Source organism: Octopus sinensis, linkage group LG4 (genome assembly GCF_006345805.1).
Source record: "Octopus sinensis linkage group LG4, ASM634580v1, whole genome shotgun sequence".
Classification (NCBI taxonomy): Eukaryota; Metazoa; Mollusca; class Cephalopoda; order Octopoda; family Octopodidae; genus Octopus; species Octopus sinensis.
The window spans coordinates 148,226,422-148,246,138 of NC_043000.1; the positions used below are offsets into that span (position 1 = coordinate 148,226,422).

At 36.3% G+C, this 19,717-nt stretch overlaps 1 protein-coding gene and 1 long non-coding RNA gene across 2 annotated transcripts; one reads left to right on the top strand and one right to left on the bottom strand.

The window, feature by feature from the left end:
- Window positions 1-1,631: 1,631 nt before the first annotated feature.
- LOC118763153 lies at window positions 1,632-2,835 on the top strand. Its single transcript, XR_004998912.1, has 2 exons — window positions 1,632-1,873; window positions 2,190-2,835. It is a non-coding gene; the product is annotated as an uncharacterized LOC118763153 (long non-coding RNA).
- Window positions 2,701-11,787, bottom strand: LOC115210776 (tRNA-uridine aminocarboxypropyltransferase 2). Its single transcript, XM_029779498.2, has 6 exons — window positions 11,630-11,787; window positions 7,731-7,821; window positions 5,695-5,789; window positions 4,777-4,966; window positions 3,870-3,998; window positions 2,701-3,171 (listed from the first exon to the last, which is right to left on the bottom strand). The coding sequence occupies exons 1-6, from the start codon at window positions 11,731-11,733 to the stop codon at window positions 3,025-3,027; spliced, it is 756 nt and encodes a 251-aa protein (XP_029635358.1). The 5' UTR covers window positions 11,734-11,787; the 3' UTR covers window positions 2,701-3,024.
- Window positions 11,788-19,717: the final 7,930 nt, after the last annotated feature.

Here is a 19,717-nt window from a genome sequence, read left to right on the forward strand (position 1 = left end):
CATACACACACACACATATATATATATATATATACATATATACGACAGGCCTCTTTCAGTTTCCGTCTACCAAATCCACTCACAAGGCATTGGTCGGCCCGGGGCTATAGCAGAAGACACTTGCCCAAGATGCCACGCAGTGGGACTGAACCCAGAACCATGTGGTTGGTTAGCAAGCTACTTACCACACATCCACGAATTGTGAGAAAGAGTTAGAGAAAAGGCATATTCTGATTTTTTTTTTCTTTTAACATGCTGATTTTCAAGCTTACTACTATGTGATATTGAAGAACTGTAGACTGATTCTTTCATCTTCGACTTGATCAAATATTGGGAAGTCCTGGGACAAATTACTGTTCTATAAAATAAAAATGATTTTAAACTTTTTAAGTCTATCCAACTCTACACCAAACAAAGAATTTTATGGATACAAACTATTTCATTTACTCATTAATAAAGAGTAGAGGCTCCCAAATTTTATTAATACAGGGTCATGGACATGATATTTTTTCTATTTGAGAAATGTTTAATAAGTCTGCTTTGGTGGGGGCTAATAATATTGCAATATATCCAGAATTGTCTCCCATACCTGCTAAGGCATTATAAGTCATCTTTTCCTCACCACATAATTTGAATTTTTGATGCTTACTACATTGAATATGCTAACGCTAACTTAACTATTAATAAAGATAAGTAAGGTTTCAAATATCACTTAGCTGAATTAAAAAAAAAAAGAAAAAAATTATTAATTCTACGCTCAGATCATCTATTCTCATCCCACCTCAGACTACCACACATTTTGCTGCTCACTTCAAACTCATGTGTATTAATTAGACAATTATTTTTTAAATTGTTAGTGTAATGAGGAAGGTTCATGCTCATCACCTTCTCAAATTGAAGAGAACAAGCAAGAACTGTGTTCAAGAGAGATCCAGTCAGTGAAGTGAAGGATAACTTATTTGTATTAGAATTGGTAGAATCATTAAAGCATCAGAAAAACTGCAGTTTTTTCGACCTTCAGAGTTGAAATCCCACATTCATTTCTCTTTTATCAATCAATACAGAATGTAGGACTTGCCAGAATTCACAGATAGACCTGCGAATCACAATGAGCAACAAAGTTTAATGTTTCCAAAAAGTCTAAATGAGAAATAGGAAAAAAGAAGGGTGAAAAAAGTCAACTTTACTTTTTATCCTTGTCTGTATGGCTAAGATATTAGAAATTTTAAATCCAGCAAGGCGGCGAGCTGGCAGAAATGTTAGCACACCGGGCGAAATGCTTAGCGGTATTTCGTCTACAGTTACATTCTGAGTTCAAATTCCGCCGAGGTCGACTTTGCTTTTCATCCTTTCGGGGTCGATTAAATAAGTACCAGTAACGCACTCGGGACGATATAATCAACTTAATCCGTTTGTATGTCCTCTCTGTGTTTAGCCCCTTGTGGGTAGTAAAGAAATAGGTATTTCGTCTACCGTTGCGTTCTGAGTTCAAATTCCGCCGAGGTCAATTTTGCCTTTCGTCCTTTCGGGGTTGATTAATTAAGTACCAGTAACGCACTGGGGTCGATATAATCAACTTAATCCCTTTGTCTGTCCCCTCTATGTTTAGCTCCTTGTGGGCAAAAAAGAAATAAGAAATTGTAAGTCCAGAAGTCTGTTGAGATTATGAGGACAGTTTTAGTTGTGATCATAATAAGGATGTATTGCTATGGATGTTTTATGGGATGTATAAGATTATTTTTTAATTTTGTTATCAGTTTAAATGTCAAGTTCTCATGTTCATAGAGGATGTGTATGACTGGTAGATATAGAAGCTGTGTAAGTAAAGGAAGAGCTAGAATTGCAGCATCTGTTTTGGAGAATGGAATTTGTAGTTGTGATACCAGTGCCGGTGCCACGTAAGAGAACCATCCGAACATGGCCATAGCCAGCACCGCCCTGACTGGCCTCAGTGCCGGTGGCACGTAAAAAGCACCATCTGATCGTGGCCGTTTGCCAGCCTCGTCTGGCACGTAAAAAGCACCCACTACACTCACGGAGTGGTTGGCGTTAGGGAAGGGCATCCAGCTGTAAAAACACTGCCAGATCAGACTGGGCCTGGTGCAGCCTTCTGGCTTCCCGGACCCCAGTTGAACTATCCAACCCATGCTAGCATGGAAAGTGGACGTTAAACGATGATGATGATGAAGGGAGATAAATTAACAGCTATTAAGTTATTAATTTGTAAAAGGAATTGTGGAAAGTATAACTAATGTTGACAGAATAATGGTTGAAGAGATTTGTGTCAATATATGCTATCAAGTGTGACAAGATTGAGCAAATCTATGATCAAAAACATTCCAAATACAGTGTTTCAAAGATTGCATTATCAAATGTGACTTTTCTTTTTTAAGATGGGAAGTGTGTGTGTGTCGGGGGGTATGATTTGAAGGACATTTGGTTACTATTTCAGACAGGATAAGACTACAAAGCAGCTTTTTTTTATTAGAAGTTGAAGATGTTGCTCTACCCTATAATGGTGATGAGTGTAGATCTGAGGAAAATGCTGCTGATGTTGAACATGTATGTGAGTGTGAAATTGGATGACTTGTAAAAACTCTTTAATTATTACATGGCATTGAAAGGAATGATGAAGTTTCTTAATAAATCGCAGTACATAATCACAAAAATAAAGACAGAATTTCAAACATGTCCCAATCGTTTTTAAATTATTTATTTATCAACAATTAGAACCATGAAATCTTCACACAGAATTGATGCTGTAATGTAAAACTGTTCCAAGTTTTTTTTCATAAAATTCTGACTTTACAGATAACAAACAAAAGAATTTATAGAGAACTCCAGCAACAATTCAAAAATAAAACTTATAATAGTACTTAAATAAACTGATAAAAATAAACTATATTCTCAAAAATAAAATTGGTTTCTTTCTTATTTGAAAGATGTTCAGTTTGAAAATAAATATATTAAAACCCAAATCATCAAGACAGGAACTTTAAGAACTGAAAACAACTAAGGCAATTCTCAGCTGACATTAAGTTTTTTCAACCAAGAAGATTTAATTTTTTTTCTATAAAGTCCATTTTTAATCAGATATTCTTTACTCTGATGTTTCTGAGCACCATGATTCAACTGGAACTGGCATAAAGCTTCCAATGGTTTTGTAAGAGTCTGTTAAAAAAACAAACACAAAAGCATTAATTTAATTCAGGTGAAGAATTCTTTTTGTAATGATATTCTAATACATTTTATGTGACAAGAATGATATAATAGTTATATCATTTTACAGAAGGAAACAAATAAGAAACAAAATGGATAGAATGCTAAAATCAAAATTGTACTGAGTAAAAGGGTTGGAAAACTTGTTTAATGTTGCTCCACAAGTTGGTTAGTTATTGATCATTGTCTATTGAACATTAGTGGAGTTTCACAACACCCGTGGACATATTTACAAAGTAAGAAAACAGCACAGCTCCCATGACTTCAGGAAACATTTTTTCACGCTGAGAGTTGCTGAAGCGTGGAACAAACTGCCGGCATCGGTTGTTAGTTGTCGGAGCACTGCATCCTTCAAAATTTCCATGCTTCCTGAGATTCGCCAACACTACACTTGATACACACACAAGCATGTTCACTTTCCAGACATTTCTACACTACTGCATGTACTTTATATGCACTTTCTGACAAGTTGTGGTGCACCTGAGCACTGTATACAATAATTTCATTATATATATATTATATATTCAGAGCAGCTAACAAGAGATAGAGAACAAATAAAAAAACAAAATTTTTAGAGGTCACTTCAAGCTGTCGCATGGAAGACGTAATAAGATGAAATAATTAGAAAAGGACAAGAAGAGTTGTCTTACTTCAACAAGATATGGTTTCTTTTCAAGGTAAGATAACGCAACAGCAGCAGACTCTAGAGTCGATAGACACACATCAGTTGGTTGAGTTCGAATGACATATTTGCTAATCATCCCACTTTTAATCTGGACCTAGAAGTGACGAGAAGTAAAACAGGGTTTTCTCATTAGAACAATGCAACAAACTTGGACTTTAATGAAAATGAAATCAGGTTGCCCCCAGCATAATCACAGCAGTGCTGAAGAGTTATGGAGGGAACAACTAATTATATTCTTAAAAGATTAAATTATTATGAAAGTGAATGAGTTAATTGAGAAGATTTATTTTCAGAATACAAAAATAAGATAAAAACGTATATATAAGATTAATGCTGATATGATGACAGTCCACCTTAAAATATCTTTAGACAACTCCTTGGAAAAATACAAAAACAGTTATTTAAAATTGTTAATTATTAATAAAGAATAAGTGTCACTATATATTAAATCCGAGTAACTTAATTATTACTATGTATAATAATAATTAAGTGATTTAATTTAGTTATGTTATTAAAATAAAAAGAAGTAAAATGTTTTTTGCTGGCACTGATAAAAGTTCTCTAGATTCAAAATCACATTTCTTTCCTTTTAACTTGTGAATGCTGATAATTATGCTTCCATTGAAAACTAAACATTAACCCTTTAGTGTTCGCATTAGTCTGCCAAAATTAATGCTTTTTCATCCACATGCATTATCTTGTAGTGATGAGATTTTGATGAGGAAGCTGTTAATTTCTAAAACGATATTGTAGGGTTGGTGTGAGAGACCAGATCTGGCCAGTTTGCACATAAAACAGGCAGAATACTTTTGGCCAGTTTAAATACTAAAGGGTTAAACACTTGAGCACAGTAAAAAGAAATTTTTGCTAACCTTTTGTGGCCACTTCATCATAAGATTCTGATGAAAAAGACCACGAGCCTGTGACCAGGTACCATCCAGCAGCACCAGATTATATCCCGTTCCTTGACAACTAGGAAGATCCATTATATCAATGGCATCAGATCCAGGGTAGAGTAGTATAGTATTAGGATCCTTCATTAAAGCTGCCAATTCTGGGTATCTAAGAAATAATATCAAAGTAATAAGAGAAAAATAGAATTAGAAATGCAGAATAGCAATAAATCAAAAGAAATTATATTTGTCTGTGAAGTATTACCTGTATATAAAGGTGGCAAATTGGCAGAATCGTTAGCATGCTGAGCAAAATGTTTAGCAGCACTTCATCCCTCTTTATGTTCAGGGTTCAAATTCCGACAAGGTCAACTTTGCTTTGCATCCTTTCAGATGTTGATATAATAAGTTCCAGCTGAGTACTGGGGTCGGTCTAAGTGACTTGCCCTGTCCTTCGAAATTGCAGGCCTTGTGCAGAAATTTGAAACCAATATTACCGGTATACTGTACACAATTCCTCTCACAGCTTACAGCTATTCATTTCGACCTTACAGCTACTCATATCTACCATAGAATTTAGTAATTTCTTTGCTCTTTCTTCTTTAAGTGACTTCTAAAAAAATTCCAAAAGGTAAGAATTCAGCTGCTTTTGCTTGTGACTTTCATTGCTTTTTACACACATTTACCGCTCTAGCACAGCTGGAATGATTTCTAAAAATTTATACAGCTAGATGTTCTTCTTACTATTAACCACCCACCTGAGAAGTAAGAGTGAAAACTCAAACCAAGAAGAGCAGTCCGCCTTGTACAAAACCAGGAGAGCTACAGTAGGCTTTGAACTCATGACCTTGTCTCCAAACAATAATTATCACTATATTGAAAAAATATATTACTTACTTTTCAGGTGAGAACCTTTTACCACGAATAATATGGCATTTTCCAGGTGGAAGGCTGTGATACAACATAGGAACTGTACGCAGACATTGGTTATCCTACAAAATTTTAAAATAAATGATTTAAAATAATTACATACTCTCCAGAGAAATCAGATCTTTATGTAGATTAGGAAACAATTATATTTTGAAGGAGTAATTAGAAGTCTTGTCAGGACAAAATATTTAAATGAAGCTCAATACAAAATATTTCCCATTAGTATTTTTTCAAGTTAAGAAAACTTTAAACTAAAGAATAATAAACTGCTTTTTTAACAGTTTTATAGTTCTTTATTTTAAAGTTTTTTTAACTTAGTGCCACAAAAAGAGCTCTCATACCAGCGCCATGAAAAGAGTACCTATGTCAGCATCACATAAAGAGCATCTGTGCCAGCACTATGTAAAAATTAACATGTGCTAGAGCCATGTAAAAAGCATCCAGTACATTATGTAAAGTGGTTGACATTAAGAAGGGCATCCAGCTGTAGAAACCATGCCAAAACTGACGACTGGAGTCTGGTGCAGCCCTCCAGTTTGCCAGCTCCTGTCAAACTGTCCAACTCATGCCAGCATGGAAAAAAGACATTAAATGATAATGATGATGATAAAACTCTTCCACAGTTTGTTTGTCCATTCATTCAGTAAACCATGCTAGTGCAGGCAGGATAAAGATGCCACACATTAAGACCATGTGGTAACAAAGTGAATGACGTATCCATCAGACATGCCTAACAATGACAAGAGTCGACTGTATCATCTATCATCCACTCACAAGGTTCTGGTTGGCCCAGTGGTTTTAGTAGAAGACACTTGCCCAAGGTGCTACATGGTAGAACTGGACCTGAAACCATGTGGTTGGGAAGCAAAATTTTTGATCACACAACCATGCCAGCATCTCTTAGATATCACCAATCATCATCATTATCGTTTAACGCCTGTTTTCCGTGCTAGCACGGGTTGGACGGTTTGACCAGAATCTGGGAAGCCTGGAGGCTGCCCCAGGCTCCAGTCTAATCTGGCAGTGTTTCTACAGCTGGATGCTCTTCCTAACGCCAACCACTCCGTGAGTGTAGTGGGTGCTTTTTACATGCCAGGGAAGGCTGGCAGCAGCCACGATCGGTTGGTGCTTTTTACGTGCCACCAGCACAGAAGCCAGTCAAAGCAGCACTGGCATCGGTCAAGGTTCGGATGGTGCTTTTTACGTGCCACCGGCACATGTATCACAACTATAATTTCCATTTGATATTTATTTTGATGTTGATGTACTTGACTCAATAGGTCTCCTCAAGCACAGCAGGTCATGTGCCACCGGCACAGAAGCCAGTCAAGGTGGCAGAAAAGTTTATTGATTCCTGAAACTAAATTACAATGTGTTTGAAAGGAGTAGCAGGATTTTTTATGCTATTAGTATGAGTAACTTCCTAATCCTGATACTATATGAGACACACTGTGTTTTATTTTACAAGATTAATGTAATTCCATACATTTGCTATTTCTTAAATAAATATGAACTAAACTATTGTGCTTTTGAGAAGACTCTTTTACTTGTTTCAGTCTTTTGACTGCAGCCATGCTGGAGCACCGCCTTTAGTCAAGCAAATCGACCCCAGGACTTATTCTTTGTAAGCCTAGTACTTATTCTATTGGTCTCTTTTGCCAAACCACTAAGTTACAGGGATGTAAACACACCAGCATCGGTTGTCAAGCGATGATGGAGAAACAAACACAGACACACAAACACATATATATACACATACATATATACAACAGGCTTCTTCCAGTTTCCGTCTACCAAATCCACTCACAAGGCTTTGGTCGGCCCAAGGCTATAGTAGAAGACACTTGCCCAAGGTGCCATGCAGTGGGACTGAACCCAGAACCATGTGGTTGGTAAGCAAGCTACTTACCACACAGCCACTCCTGCGCCTATAATATTGAGATTATATATTTTTAGTGAGAAAATATTTGGAAAAATCAAATATATGTCAAAAGTCTGTATACCTCAAATGGATGTTGAAGAATATAAACTGTGGTAGAAAGTTGAATTGGTTCTCGTGGGAGATACGGGCACCAGCAGACTGTCACAGGACGGCTAAAGAATATACAAACAATTCTGGATGAATCACTAACAAAAAAAATTTAAATGTTATGTATGGATACATAGATTTTACTAACAAAAATTGCACAATATCAGTGCTTAGTGGCATTTATTTTGGCTCTTCACACTCTGGGTTCAAATCCCAGGTCAACTTTGCTTTTCATCCTTTTGGGGTCAATAAAATAAGTACCAGTTGATTACTGGGGGTCAATGAAATCAACTTACCCTCTCCCTAGAAATTGCTGGCCATGAGCCAAAATTTGAAATAATTTTTTTCTCCCTCTCTCTTTTTTTTTTTTTTAAAGTATTTTCAGTCAGTTAAATGATCTACTTTTAATTGGTTGAAAATAACTGATTATTATCAACAAACTATTCTATACATAAAACTCTATTTTACAAAATAATATATTTAAAAAAGATATCTACAATCTATAGCACATATTTTATAATAAAAATTATTCTATATTCAAATTGTTCCATTGATGATTATTCAACAAAATAACATATTTACAAAAATATTTTATAGAAAGTTGTTTCAAGGCTAGATAAAAAGTCATGTTGGCAAGAGATTGGTGCGATAAAGTCAGTTGATGAAAATTTGTTCAATAAAATGTTATTGTTTTATAAACAACAACTTTAATAAAAACCCATGTCTATCTCTCTCCCTCTCTTGTTTTGTATCCTTTCTGGGTTTTCTCTGCCACCCTTCTTCTCCTCTCCTCTTCACCGTTCCGTCTCTCTCACTCCTCCTCCTTGACTCTCTTGTCGCTGACACGTGACGAAAGAGAATCTATCTTTCTGACCACTACCTTCGTAAAGACAACACGTGCTTATACTTGTCTCCTCTCATAATCTCGTCCTGCTAGCGTCCATAATAATGTTTCTATTGTCTTGGCTTAACAGCCCTCACCGTTGTTTTTACTGTCTTGTTCTCACTGTCCTGTTCTTGTTACCATTTTCACCCTCCGCAAAAAATCCCAAATTTTATTTAATTTGCTTTGCGGGAAGGACTGTTTCAACGAAGTCGCGTCTTGTCCTTACGTTTGAAATGCGGAGTAGATGAAACAGGGAAAACTAAAGAAGGGAAATATCCTTTATGTTGTATGTCTCGTTTCTCTGTTTTTTTCATTGTTCAAAAAAAGTTTGTTCCTATGTTTTTGTTTCTCATTGTTTTCAACATTTTTTTGATGTCCTGTACCCATATATGCATGTATATATACATATATATGTAGGTATGTATATGTAGGTATGTATACATATGTATGTATATATGCATATATATATATATATATGTGTGTATATATATATATATATATATAATATATATATATATATATATATAGTAAAAAGCACCCACTACACTCATGGAGTGGTTGGTATTAGGAAGGGCATCCAGCCGTAGAAACATTACCAGATCAAACTGGGCCTGGTGCAGCCTTCTGGCTTCCCAGACCCCAGTTGAACCGTCCAACCCATGCTAGCATGGAAAGTGGATGCTAAACGATGATGGTGATGATGATGATATATATATACATATATATGTGGAGGGGGGGGGGGACAGACGGTATGTGTGTCTTTCCTAGTCTTGACATCACACAATGGTTGAAATCAAAAATTACTCTCATACAAGCAGTATGGTTTCATTTCTAATCTTCTTTAGAAACAGGTCTTGCCATGGAGAAATATTACCTTGCTTAGAGAGGCAAGAGTTGGCAACAGGAAGGGCATATGGCTGTAGAAAATCTATCTTAATGAATTCCATCCAAACCACGGAAGCATGGAAAAATAGATGTTAAAATGAAGATGATGATGATAATGATGTTACAATATAGTATTAAGTGGAAAGAAAATACAGATTAGAGATAGGGGACAAGAAATGTAGTATGGTTTTGATGTTACTAGGATTGTGTGGTTGGTCATGGCTGGACTATAGTTTACAGATATTGGTGTGGAGGATGGAAAATTGTCCAGAGAATGATTTTCAAACTTTTTTTTTCATAGATTTTGTTTAACTTTTAACAGCAAAATCATCTGCATTTGTCCTTAGTCAAGCTGGAAATCAGTATTTTGAGGCGAGCCTCACAAAATTCATTATTGTTGGGGAGGAGACCAATTACAAACGAAAGAGAACAAGGTATATGATTAGATAGCATTTGAAGGTGTTACCCAGGTACATACATTTGGGCCATACAAAATTTCTCCCTGTACCCTCTTAAAGTAAATGGCAACACTGAAAGAAGTCTTTTTGACCCTCAAACTGAGGGCTGACAAGTGAGTGAATTTCACAAAGGGTACTCAAAAGTAACCAGTTGATGGTGTTATAATCAGGCTCTCATCTTTTTTGCTTCGGTTGTCAGCAATGATTCTCAACAAAAATCTGATCATTAACAAATGTTTGATTCCAACATTATACACCGTAAAATTTAAAACGTTCTCTTCATTCTACTATTCAGCTTCTAACTGGCATTTTACAACAGAATATCAAATAAAGAGGTATGATTTAATCTGTACTTTGTAATTAATTTTGTCCAACGTTTGATGGGTTTATATACATATATATATATATATATATATATAATCGATATTTTCAAGTTATTATTCCTAACTTCTCAACTGATATTTCTTTATAGCGTTAAAACAAAATGATAAATGTTTGTGATACAAGTTATTAACAATAGTTTTCCAATAGAAATTCGAACTGATTTTCTTCTAATTCATTTGAATATCATGTGTATTTTAATCTCGTCTAGAATCGTTTCACTTCCGTTTATCTTGACTTGTACAACGGCTTAATCAGATGGAAGTGATGAAACGCAAGTAATTTTTGAATACAAACAAAACAGCATCTATATTATGTAGCCATATATATATATATAAAAGATATAACTTTATACTATTTAACTCATTACTATAGCGACGAACGATCTGTATAAGGAAGTCCTATGAAGGATAAAATTAATCGGAGAGTTGGCAGAAACATTAGCTTAACGGTATTTCGCTTGTCGTTACGTTGTGAGTTCAAATTCCGCAGAGGTTGACTTTGCCTTTCATCCTTTCGGGGTCGATAAATTAAATATCAGTTACGCACTGGGGTCGATGTAATCGACTTAATACCCATGTCTGTCTTTGTTTGTCCCCTCTATGTTTAGCCCCTTGTGGGTAATAAAGAAATAGGTGTGCAGTAGTTCAAAGAAGCAAAAAATTTACGATAATAACAACTTAATCACGTTGGTTAGCAATAAGAATTAGCCAAATGAGCTTTATACTAAATTTACCTTAAATTTTCCCTCTTATTAATTTAAGAGACATAAAAGTAGTATGTGCATTATTGCGAGTTACGAAATAACCTTATATAAACTTTGTAAGAGTTAGAGCGACAAAGGAAATAACATGATAATGTCGTTTGTCGACAGAGATATAACTACTTTCGTTTAGGATACATAATTTGTTGACCTACACCGCTGAGCAAATTTAGTTAATATTCTCAAGAAAGAGCAGAAATAGATAATTTGTGAAGTGCCCGTTGAGCAAGGTTTGTTAATATTCTCATGAAAGACATGTGATGAAGTGTTAGGAGGTTTCAAACATGAATTTACAAATATCTAGTAAAAATGCTATTTCTAAAAACAATACACAGAGGTTCGAAAGAACTAATATAAATTAGATACTGAGCTTAATATATTAATCAATGTGAAACTGACTACAAAATTAATTGGTGAATTGTTAACACTAGTAACAATCAAAACGTGGAGCCGATTGCTTAAACATGGAGTATTGTGATTTAAATGCTTTGTTTACTAACCAACACCGGCTACATGTCTGACGTTTGGTATTAATAACAGGTTCTTCATTTGCAAAATCATAAAGATCGTCCAAGAAAGATTCTGTCTCGACGTTGTCATCCATAACCAACTCTTGTACGAAGCCAGCAAATACATGGTTCAAGGGAGTTAACTCTCGAACTCAGCTGGCATTTAGTTCCTGTTTGTTGCAGCGCCTATCCTAGTGAATAGGATGTCCGGCTCATAATCCTAACGTCACCGGTTCAATTCCTGGACCAAGCAATGCGCTGTGTCTTTAAAAAACAGCTGCGGGTTAAACTAAAGCGTTACACCATTCAAAGAAACAAAAAAAAAATGTGTGTAATAGGTGTAAAACAACTTCCTCTGAACGAATATGAAAAAACAATGCGCGCACGCGAAAGGGGAGTGGGGGAAGAGGCCACGGAAAATTCACATCGGGAATTTCCGAAAGCGTCTGAGTTGTTTTACACCTATTACACACATTTTTTGTTTGTTTCTTTGAATGGTGTAACGCTTTAGTTTAACCCAGCTGCGTACGGGTATCCTCCCCCAATCTATCAAATCTTAGGTGTTCCACTGGCTCAAAGGGTGAGAGTCGAGCTCTAAATCTACTCGCTCCTCCAGAGGCACCTACAACAATCAATGAAATCATGATGCATGTTGGCAAGCCATACTCATTCGCAAGTGACGGCTGGCTCGAATTAATTTATTTAACATCCCGTTACACTTACTTTTAGATTAAAAAACAGGCTCATTAAAAAAGCCAACTAGAAATAAGTATGTAGTGAGGGAGTAAACAACAACAACATTGACTAATATTATTGGAATTCTTTCGGCAAGTACCGGAGAAAACTCTGGATATGTTCCAATCTTATAGATATATTTCTTTATTGCCCACAAAGGGCTAAACATAGAGGGGACAGACAAAGGGATTAAGTCGATTATACTGACCCCAGTGCGTAACTGGTACTTAATTTATCGACCCCGAAAGGATTTTCTCCCCTCCATACACACACAAGCTTATATCTGACTCATGCATTGTTCGCTTTCCAGACATTTGTACATTGCTGCATATACTCTGACAAGTTGTGGTGCACCTGAGCACTATATACAATAATTTCATTATTATATTATTATTATTATGAAAGGCAAAGTCGACCTCGGCGGAATTTGAACTCACAACGTAACGGCAGACGAAATACGGCTACGCATTACGCCCGGCGTGCTAACGATTCTGCCAGCTCGAGATATCCTCAGGGAAGTATGGAGTTCACTCTGTCGAAATAGTGATGGAAAATTCGCTGAACAGATGTACAGAAATGTACACTAGTAAACGGAAAAAAAAAAACCCTGCAAAAAACTAGGATTTGCTAAGTGAATAAATTATATAGAAATACTATCAGCGCAAAAAAAAAAAAAAAAACATCAAGCTGAATATACTTAATGCAGAGAGCATTAAAAAGATAGGCAAATATGTATTTCTTTACTGCCCACAAGGGGCTAAACACAGAGAGGACAAACAAGGACAGACAAACGGATTAAGTCGATTACATCGACCCCAGTGCGTAACTGGTACTTAATTTATCGACCCCGGAAGGATGAAATGCAAAGTCGACCTCGGCGGAATTTGAACCCAGAACGTAACGGCAGACGAAATACGGCAAATACGGTGATGTTTATGGGCTTGGCCGTGTGGTTACTTCGTTTAACTGAATTCAATAGAATTTTCACCGAGGGTGGTCATGCAACATGTCCGGAGTTATCTACCGTGCCCAAAGAACGGTAATGATAGCAAGGAATGATTAATGTCTCCTCATTACATAAGAATTTACAGATAGTCTTGGGGTTTTTTCAATGCCTCCAGCTTTCTAAGATTTCGCCTGTTAATAGTAACTTTTAGATATAGTGGAAACTATTTATTGTAGACCACTTTAGGAGGAAGCATTTCAGATTACACTAACTCTGTTTCGGTTCCAATTTATTAACGATAAAATATGATTACAAATATATTTATACTTTTCGAACGTGATATACAAAAGGATATAATAATGCACATACGCGTTAAAGCCAAATAAAATATATTTATATACGAAACTAATTTAATAATTGCATATATTACGAGTATGTATATGATACTTAGGTACGTGGGGCAAAATGAGTAACCTTTACTGCATTTTTGATAGAATATAATTTTTACAAGTGTTCACTATCTTACAAAAACTATACCAGCTAAGCAAATGACCTTTTCTAAATACATTAAAAACATCATAACATGATCTGGTCACTATTTCAGAAAATTATCAGTTCTCTTTCAGTATATAAAAGACAAATTCGCGTGGGGCAAAATGAGTAAGCCAAGATAAGGTAAATTTTCCCCTTCAATTCTTCAGGATCACATTTGAAAACAGACTCATGCACATCAATATCCATCCTAAGATATCAGAAAGATCAGAAATGCTTTAAAAAATATTAATAAATTAATATCTAGGTCAAATAACAAATGATCAGGGGAAAATGACACATGATATGAACTTGACTAAATAAAAAAGAAAAAGTCAGCATAAAATATTCTCTATAGTTTGTTCACGATCTGCTGGAGTGGCTGTCTTCCCGATATATTTACACGCTATGCAGTAAAGTGAAGGAATTATTGAAATAAGTCATAACTCATTTTACCCCATTTTAGACATCATTTTTTTGAAACCTGAAAATTATCAAATTAGAGCTAAGTGCGGGAAAAAATTGATTTGAAATCCAACAGAAAAAAGAATGTTGATTGTTAAACACCAAAAATTATCCAGATACTTTATTAGCAACCTCAGTTACAATGGGGTCAAAGTTGAGGGAAAATTTCTCGAAAAAATGTATCTGTCATTTGATTATGCTCCAAACTCCAACAACTATGCTGGCCAATTTTTGCACCTGAAGCTGATGCAGCAGTACAAAATGATGATGCAATAGTTGCAATATAATGATTTCGAGCAGGTAGGGAGAAAATAATGAGAAATCAGAAATTACTAATTTACCCCGTTTTATAATTTTGCAGCCCCCTCTCCATATAATACAAAACCACATTAAAGTACAAATTTCAAACCAAAGAAAACACAAACATGACCAAAGAAAGAAGAAAAAAGGATGGAAAAGAGGAAGAAAGAAAGAAAGAAAAAAGAAAAGAGCATTTATTCAACACAAAGTACTTCAGTTGGTCACACACCATAAGGTCCAATGGAACCTACTGAAGCAAGTCAGCACGCTCGCGATATTACCACGGCGAGCTGCAGAAACGTTAGCACGCCGGGTCGATATAATTGACTGAATCCGTTTGTCCTTGTTTGTCCCCTTGTGGGTAATAAAGAAACAGATATTACCACAGGTGAGAGCGTTGGAACAACCAAGCACCCTCATGAGTATCACCTGACATCTCGGTAAGGAAGCCACCAACAATGACAAGGACTTCGCTGTTAGCGATCCAGCTCTTCCAAATGTCTCAAACGCCACAGGCTAGAATAAATAGTTCACTGATAAATCCCGATACACTGTCCCTAATTGTCATAAGCGGTTTTCCTTGTATCAAACCTTTGTTTTCACATATTACTTATGTAAATGCTGATTTCTAATTGTGGTTCAAGACTATGGAAAACGGATGCTAAACGATGATGATGATGATGATGATGATATATATATATATGTGTGTGTGTGTAGTGGCTTCATGCAGGCATAGCATGGATTTGATCCTCGATAGCTGAATTTCACTTAACAGTTCAACAGCACTTTTCTCATGGCAAAACAATAGTTTTCTGAGTGACAGCAGTTACATTTGCCAGATGCCTTCGCTAAGCAGAATAATGTCTTTGCCACTTGACCCTTCTGATCTCATCTAGGCCACCAAAAACTAGAATAGAGATAACAGACCACCAATGAAATCTATTCTTCTCAACAATATGTTTATCCTTCTGGCTGGTTTTGGATAGTTATAAAAACAAGAACTCCGTAAGCCAAAGGTTGTGAGAGCCGAGTCTGGCTGACCAATTGAACAAAGAACTAAAGAACTACAGTCTTCATATCAACAGTCGCTAAACCAGAAGAAAAGAATGACAACCTTTGTCACCATCAAAATGTATTCTTTATTATGATAATACAATATCAATACATAGAGGGGACAATACAGGACATTACAAGCAAATAGTGTTCATGAGTCTGTTTAATGAGTTTTTTAAAATAGGATGATTTATATTAAATATAATTAACATTTTACGCTTAAAATTTTACACTTTAGCTGTGAAGTCCACTGGCTACACCGTACGCTTTTACTACGGATGAATTAAGCAGGGTCATTCACCCCCAACTTCCTTTCCACATCGTTCCATCTTTTTCCGTATGCACTTTGCGTCAGGCGTCTTTTCTCCAGCTTGATCTTACTCTTCGGATGATAGCAAACCAGGGATGGAAATGAATAATCCCGTCACGACGCCTTTCATTCTAGTTTTCCATATACACTCTTTCAACACTGCAACTGTGCATAAAAAAAACATGCCTCACCTTCCTTTGATAGTCCGGGTGGCAGTGAAATCTTAATCATGCACTCAGCACGTGTTCTGCATAAACTATCAAGCCCGAAAGCTCTGGGCACTGTACAAGGGTGTGCAGAACGGTTTCAACATCCTGTCAGCACCTCGTCATGAGGCTGAAGAGATGGTAGTCTGAAGGCGCTAAATTATTCCAGTGTCAAGGAAGTGAAAACTGTAGTGAAGAAGTGGCTCAAAGAACAGTCAACAGAATTTTACGGGGCAGGGATACATGCTCTCATTCGAAGGTGGAACATTGCTATTGAGAGAAACGGTGACTATGTTGAGAAGAAAGGATGTGATCTACAGAGGACCAGCTTCATTTTGATGTATGATACATGTTCCTGTGTTGGTAATTATACCTGTCCTAAACAAAATGGCATTATTTTTTGACTCACCCTCGTACTATGAGAACATGTACACACATACCAGCCGAAATGAACTCTTTTTACCTCGCATGCTTTTCCATTTATTAGTTATACATACCAACCGTTGTGGTTTTGGATATATACAAAGGAACGGTAAATAAATATCTCTTTACAACTTCAATCACTGTTCTTCTTTCATCTTACAAACCGTTACACTGGCAACCAACACCTTAACAACATCATCATCATCATCATCGTTTAGCATCCGCTTTCCATGCTAGCATGGGTTGGACAGTTCAACTGGGGTCTGTGAAGCCAGAAGGCTGCACCAAGCCCAGTCTGATCTGGCAGTGTTTTTACAGCTGGATGCCCTTCCTAACGCCAACCACTCCGAGAGTGTAGTGGGTGCTTTTTATGCACCACCTGCACAGGTGCCAGACGAGGCTGGCAAACGGCCACGATCGGATGGTGCTTTTTATGTGCCACTGGCATGGGGGCCAGATGAGGCTGGCAACCATTACAAATTGGTGACCCTCGAATGAAACGAAGAACTAACCGTTACATATATATATATATATATACATATATATTTTTTACGGAGGAAGGGTTGAGTTGATTAAATCGATTCCATTGTACACTTGACTGCTTCTTTATTTTATTGATTCCAGAAGGATGAAAGGCAAAAGTGACCCTGGCAGGATTCAAATTGATAATGTAAAGTACTCGGATAATTAAAAATGAAGAAATTGAGTAGATAAGACACAGTTCTAGAATTAAGATGAAGGGCAACCTACTGAATGCCCTAAGCAAAGAAATTCTTAGTTACTTTAAAAAAGGAGATAGAAAAAAAACACTAACTCATGCCAAGTGTTAGCAACTTTTAAAGAGAAGAGGAGATAAATTCAAGAATTAATTTTTCAGCTTAATTTACAAGCTTACAGAAAAGGCAGTCTCATTTTAGTCTGCAAGCAAGAGATAAACATGAACATGTTTCTACCCAGTTGACCTCATCAATTTACTGCAGCCCAACAAAGCCTGCAAATCATTTGATAAATTTTCACATTAAAAAATTTTTAATTATCAAAAATTTTGATCAACATAATTTGCATGATTAAAAATAAAATGAGCTAAGGTAAATTAATTCCAATGAGCCGATGGCCTGAATTTGGCTAATTAATTCAATAAGTTCATCCATTGCCTCGTACTTTGAGTTATCTAAATTCATACCAATGACCTTTTTGAGTTATTTACTCATTCTTTTTTTTAATTGTGCCAATCATAGTAGCCCACCAAATCTTTTTAACACTTTTCTACTTGTAAAATTTTACCCTATATTCTGCGGGTTTTACTACACTTTATTATGTTGATAAGGTCTAATATACTGAAACATATCCATAGATATCTCCCTTACCTGCAAACACAAATCAAATCTCCTAAGTATTTGAATTAACTTGAGAAATAGACTTAAATTTTTGAAATTATCTCCGTTTTTCATTCAGGGAAACTCTCAACTGCCGCCAGGTTTTTTATTTCATTTCGCCAACTAAAACATAAATTTCACTTTGCCATTCAGTACGTGGATCTATAAATCGTGTTTGCCATTCAGTGCATGGATCTATTAATCATGTGTTATGTTAAAAAGGGAATAAGTAATAAGTGTGTATAATGTATGTTGAAGTCTTTTGATGGTAAACATATTGTATTGACTCTTTTATAAAGCACAATAATGCCAGATTAGCAAGACATTACAGAAGGTAATTGTAAAGATACATTAAACTGATGAAGGAAAGTCAAGTCGGACAGTTGTTGCGACTTGTTGAGACAACAAAATATCCTTTGATTAGGTATATTTTCAGAAAGTCTATTAGCTTATGGCGTTCATAAGTATTTTTACATTAATTCTACTATGTCTATACTCTTTTACTCTCTTTTTTACTTGTTTCAGTCATTTGACTGTGGCCATGCTGGAGCACCACCTTTAATCGAGCAACTCGACCCCGGGACTTATTCTTTGTAAGCCCAGTACTTATTCTATCAGTCTCTTTTGCCAAACCGCTAAGTGACGGGGACATAAACACACCAGCATCGGTTGTCAAGCAATGCTAGGGGGACAAACATACACACACATACATATATATATATATACATATATACGACAGGCTTCTTTCAGTTTCCGTCTACCAAATCCACTCACAAGGCATTGGTCGGCCCGGGGCTATAGCAGAAGACACTTGCCCAAGATGCCACACAGTGGGACTGAACCCGGAACCATGTGGTTGGTTCTGGACGTTATTATTATAAAAGTGTCATACTGGTAGAATCGTTAGCATGCCAGACAAAATGCTTAGCAGCATTTCCTGCTCTGCATTTTGAGTTCAAATACCGTCGAGATCAATCTTGCCTTTGGTCCTTTTGGGGTCATTAAAAGAGACACCAGTTGAAATACTGGGATCAATGTAATGAACTATCCTTCACTCACACAAAAAAAAATTCTAGCTTTGTGCCAAAATTTGAAACAATAATTGAGGTGGTGATTTGACAGAATCGCTAGTACGTCGGACAAAATGCTTAGCGACATTTCTTCCGGCTCTTTACGTCCGAGTTCAAATACCACCAAGATCGATATTGCCTTTCATTCATTTGGGGTTAATAAAATAAATGCCAGTTGAGAACTGGGGTCAGTATAATCAACTTCTGTTGGTCTTGTACCAATAATTAGAAAAAAATATTACTATTATTATTATGGTGATGGATTGACAAAATTGTTAGAGTGTCGGAAAATGCTTTGTGGTATTTCTTCCGTCTCTTCACGTTGAGTTCAAATCCCACTGGGATCAATTCATCTTTCCAGACTTACCAACCCTTAAAAATAAAAAAATCATCTAGCATCTTCATGGCTAGCTGGCTGGTCGTCTGTCACTGGAACTGGAACATGGCTGAGTAGCTCTGTGGCCAGTGACTAGACCTTAGAAGGTCTAGAGCCAAAGACCTGGAATAGTGAATGCTGGGCTTTTTATAGTATTTATGTGGCTCAAATGAAGGATCAGAAAAACAGTGTCACGAGACCTTATCCAAAGGCCGTGATTGGTTGGCTTACACACTGGCGCGAAATAAGTCGAGAGACAAACTGCACCAAATGCCAACCAATCAAAGC

Bases quoted from the DNA above. Each gene is read 5' to 3' on its own strand.
- LOC115210776 (XM_029779498.2), bottom strand. From the start codon at position 11,733: ATGGATGACAACGTCGAGACAGAATCTTTCTTGGACGATCTTTATGAT. The intron at 7,822-11,629 runs GTTAGTAAACAA...TATATTCTTTAG, and splicing joins CAGACATGTAGCCGGTGTTG to CCGTCCTGTGACAGTCTGCT. The intron at 3,172-3,869 runs GTAAGACAACTC...TTTTTTTAACAG, and splicing joins AGAAACCATATCTTGTTGAA to ACTCTTACAAAACCATTGGA.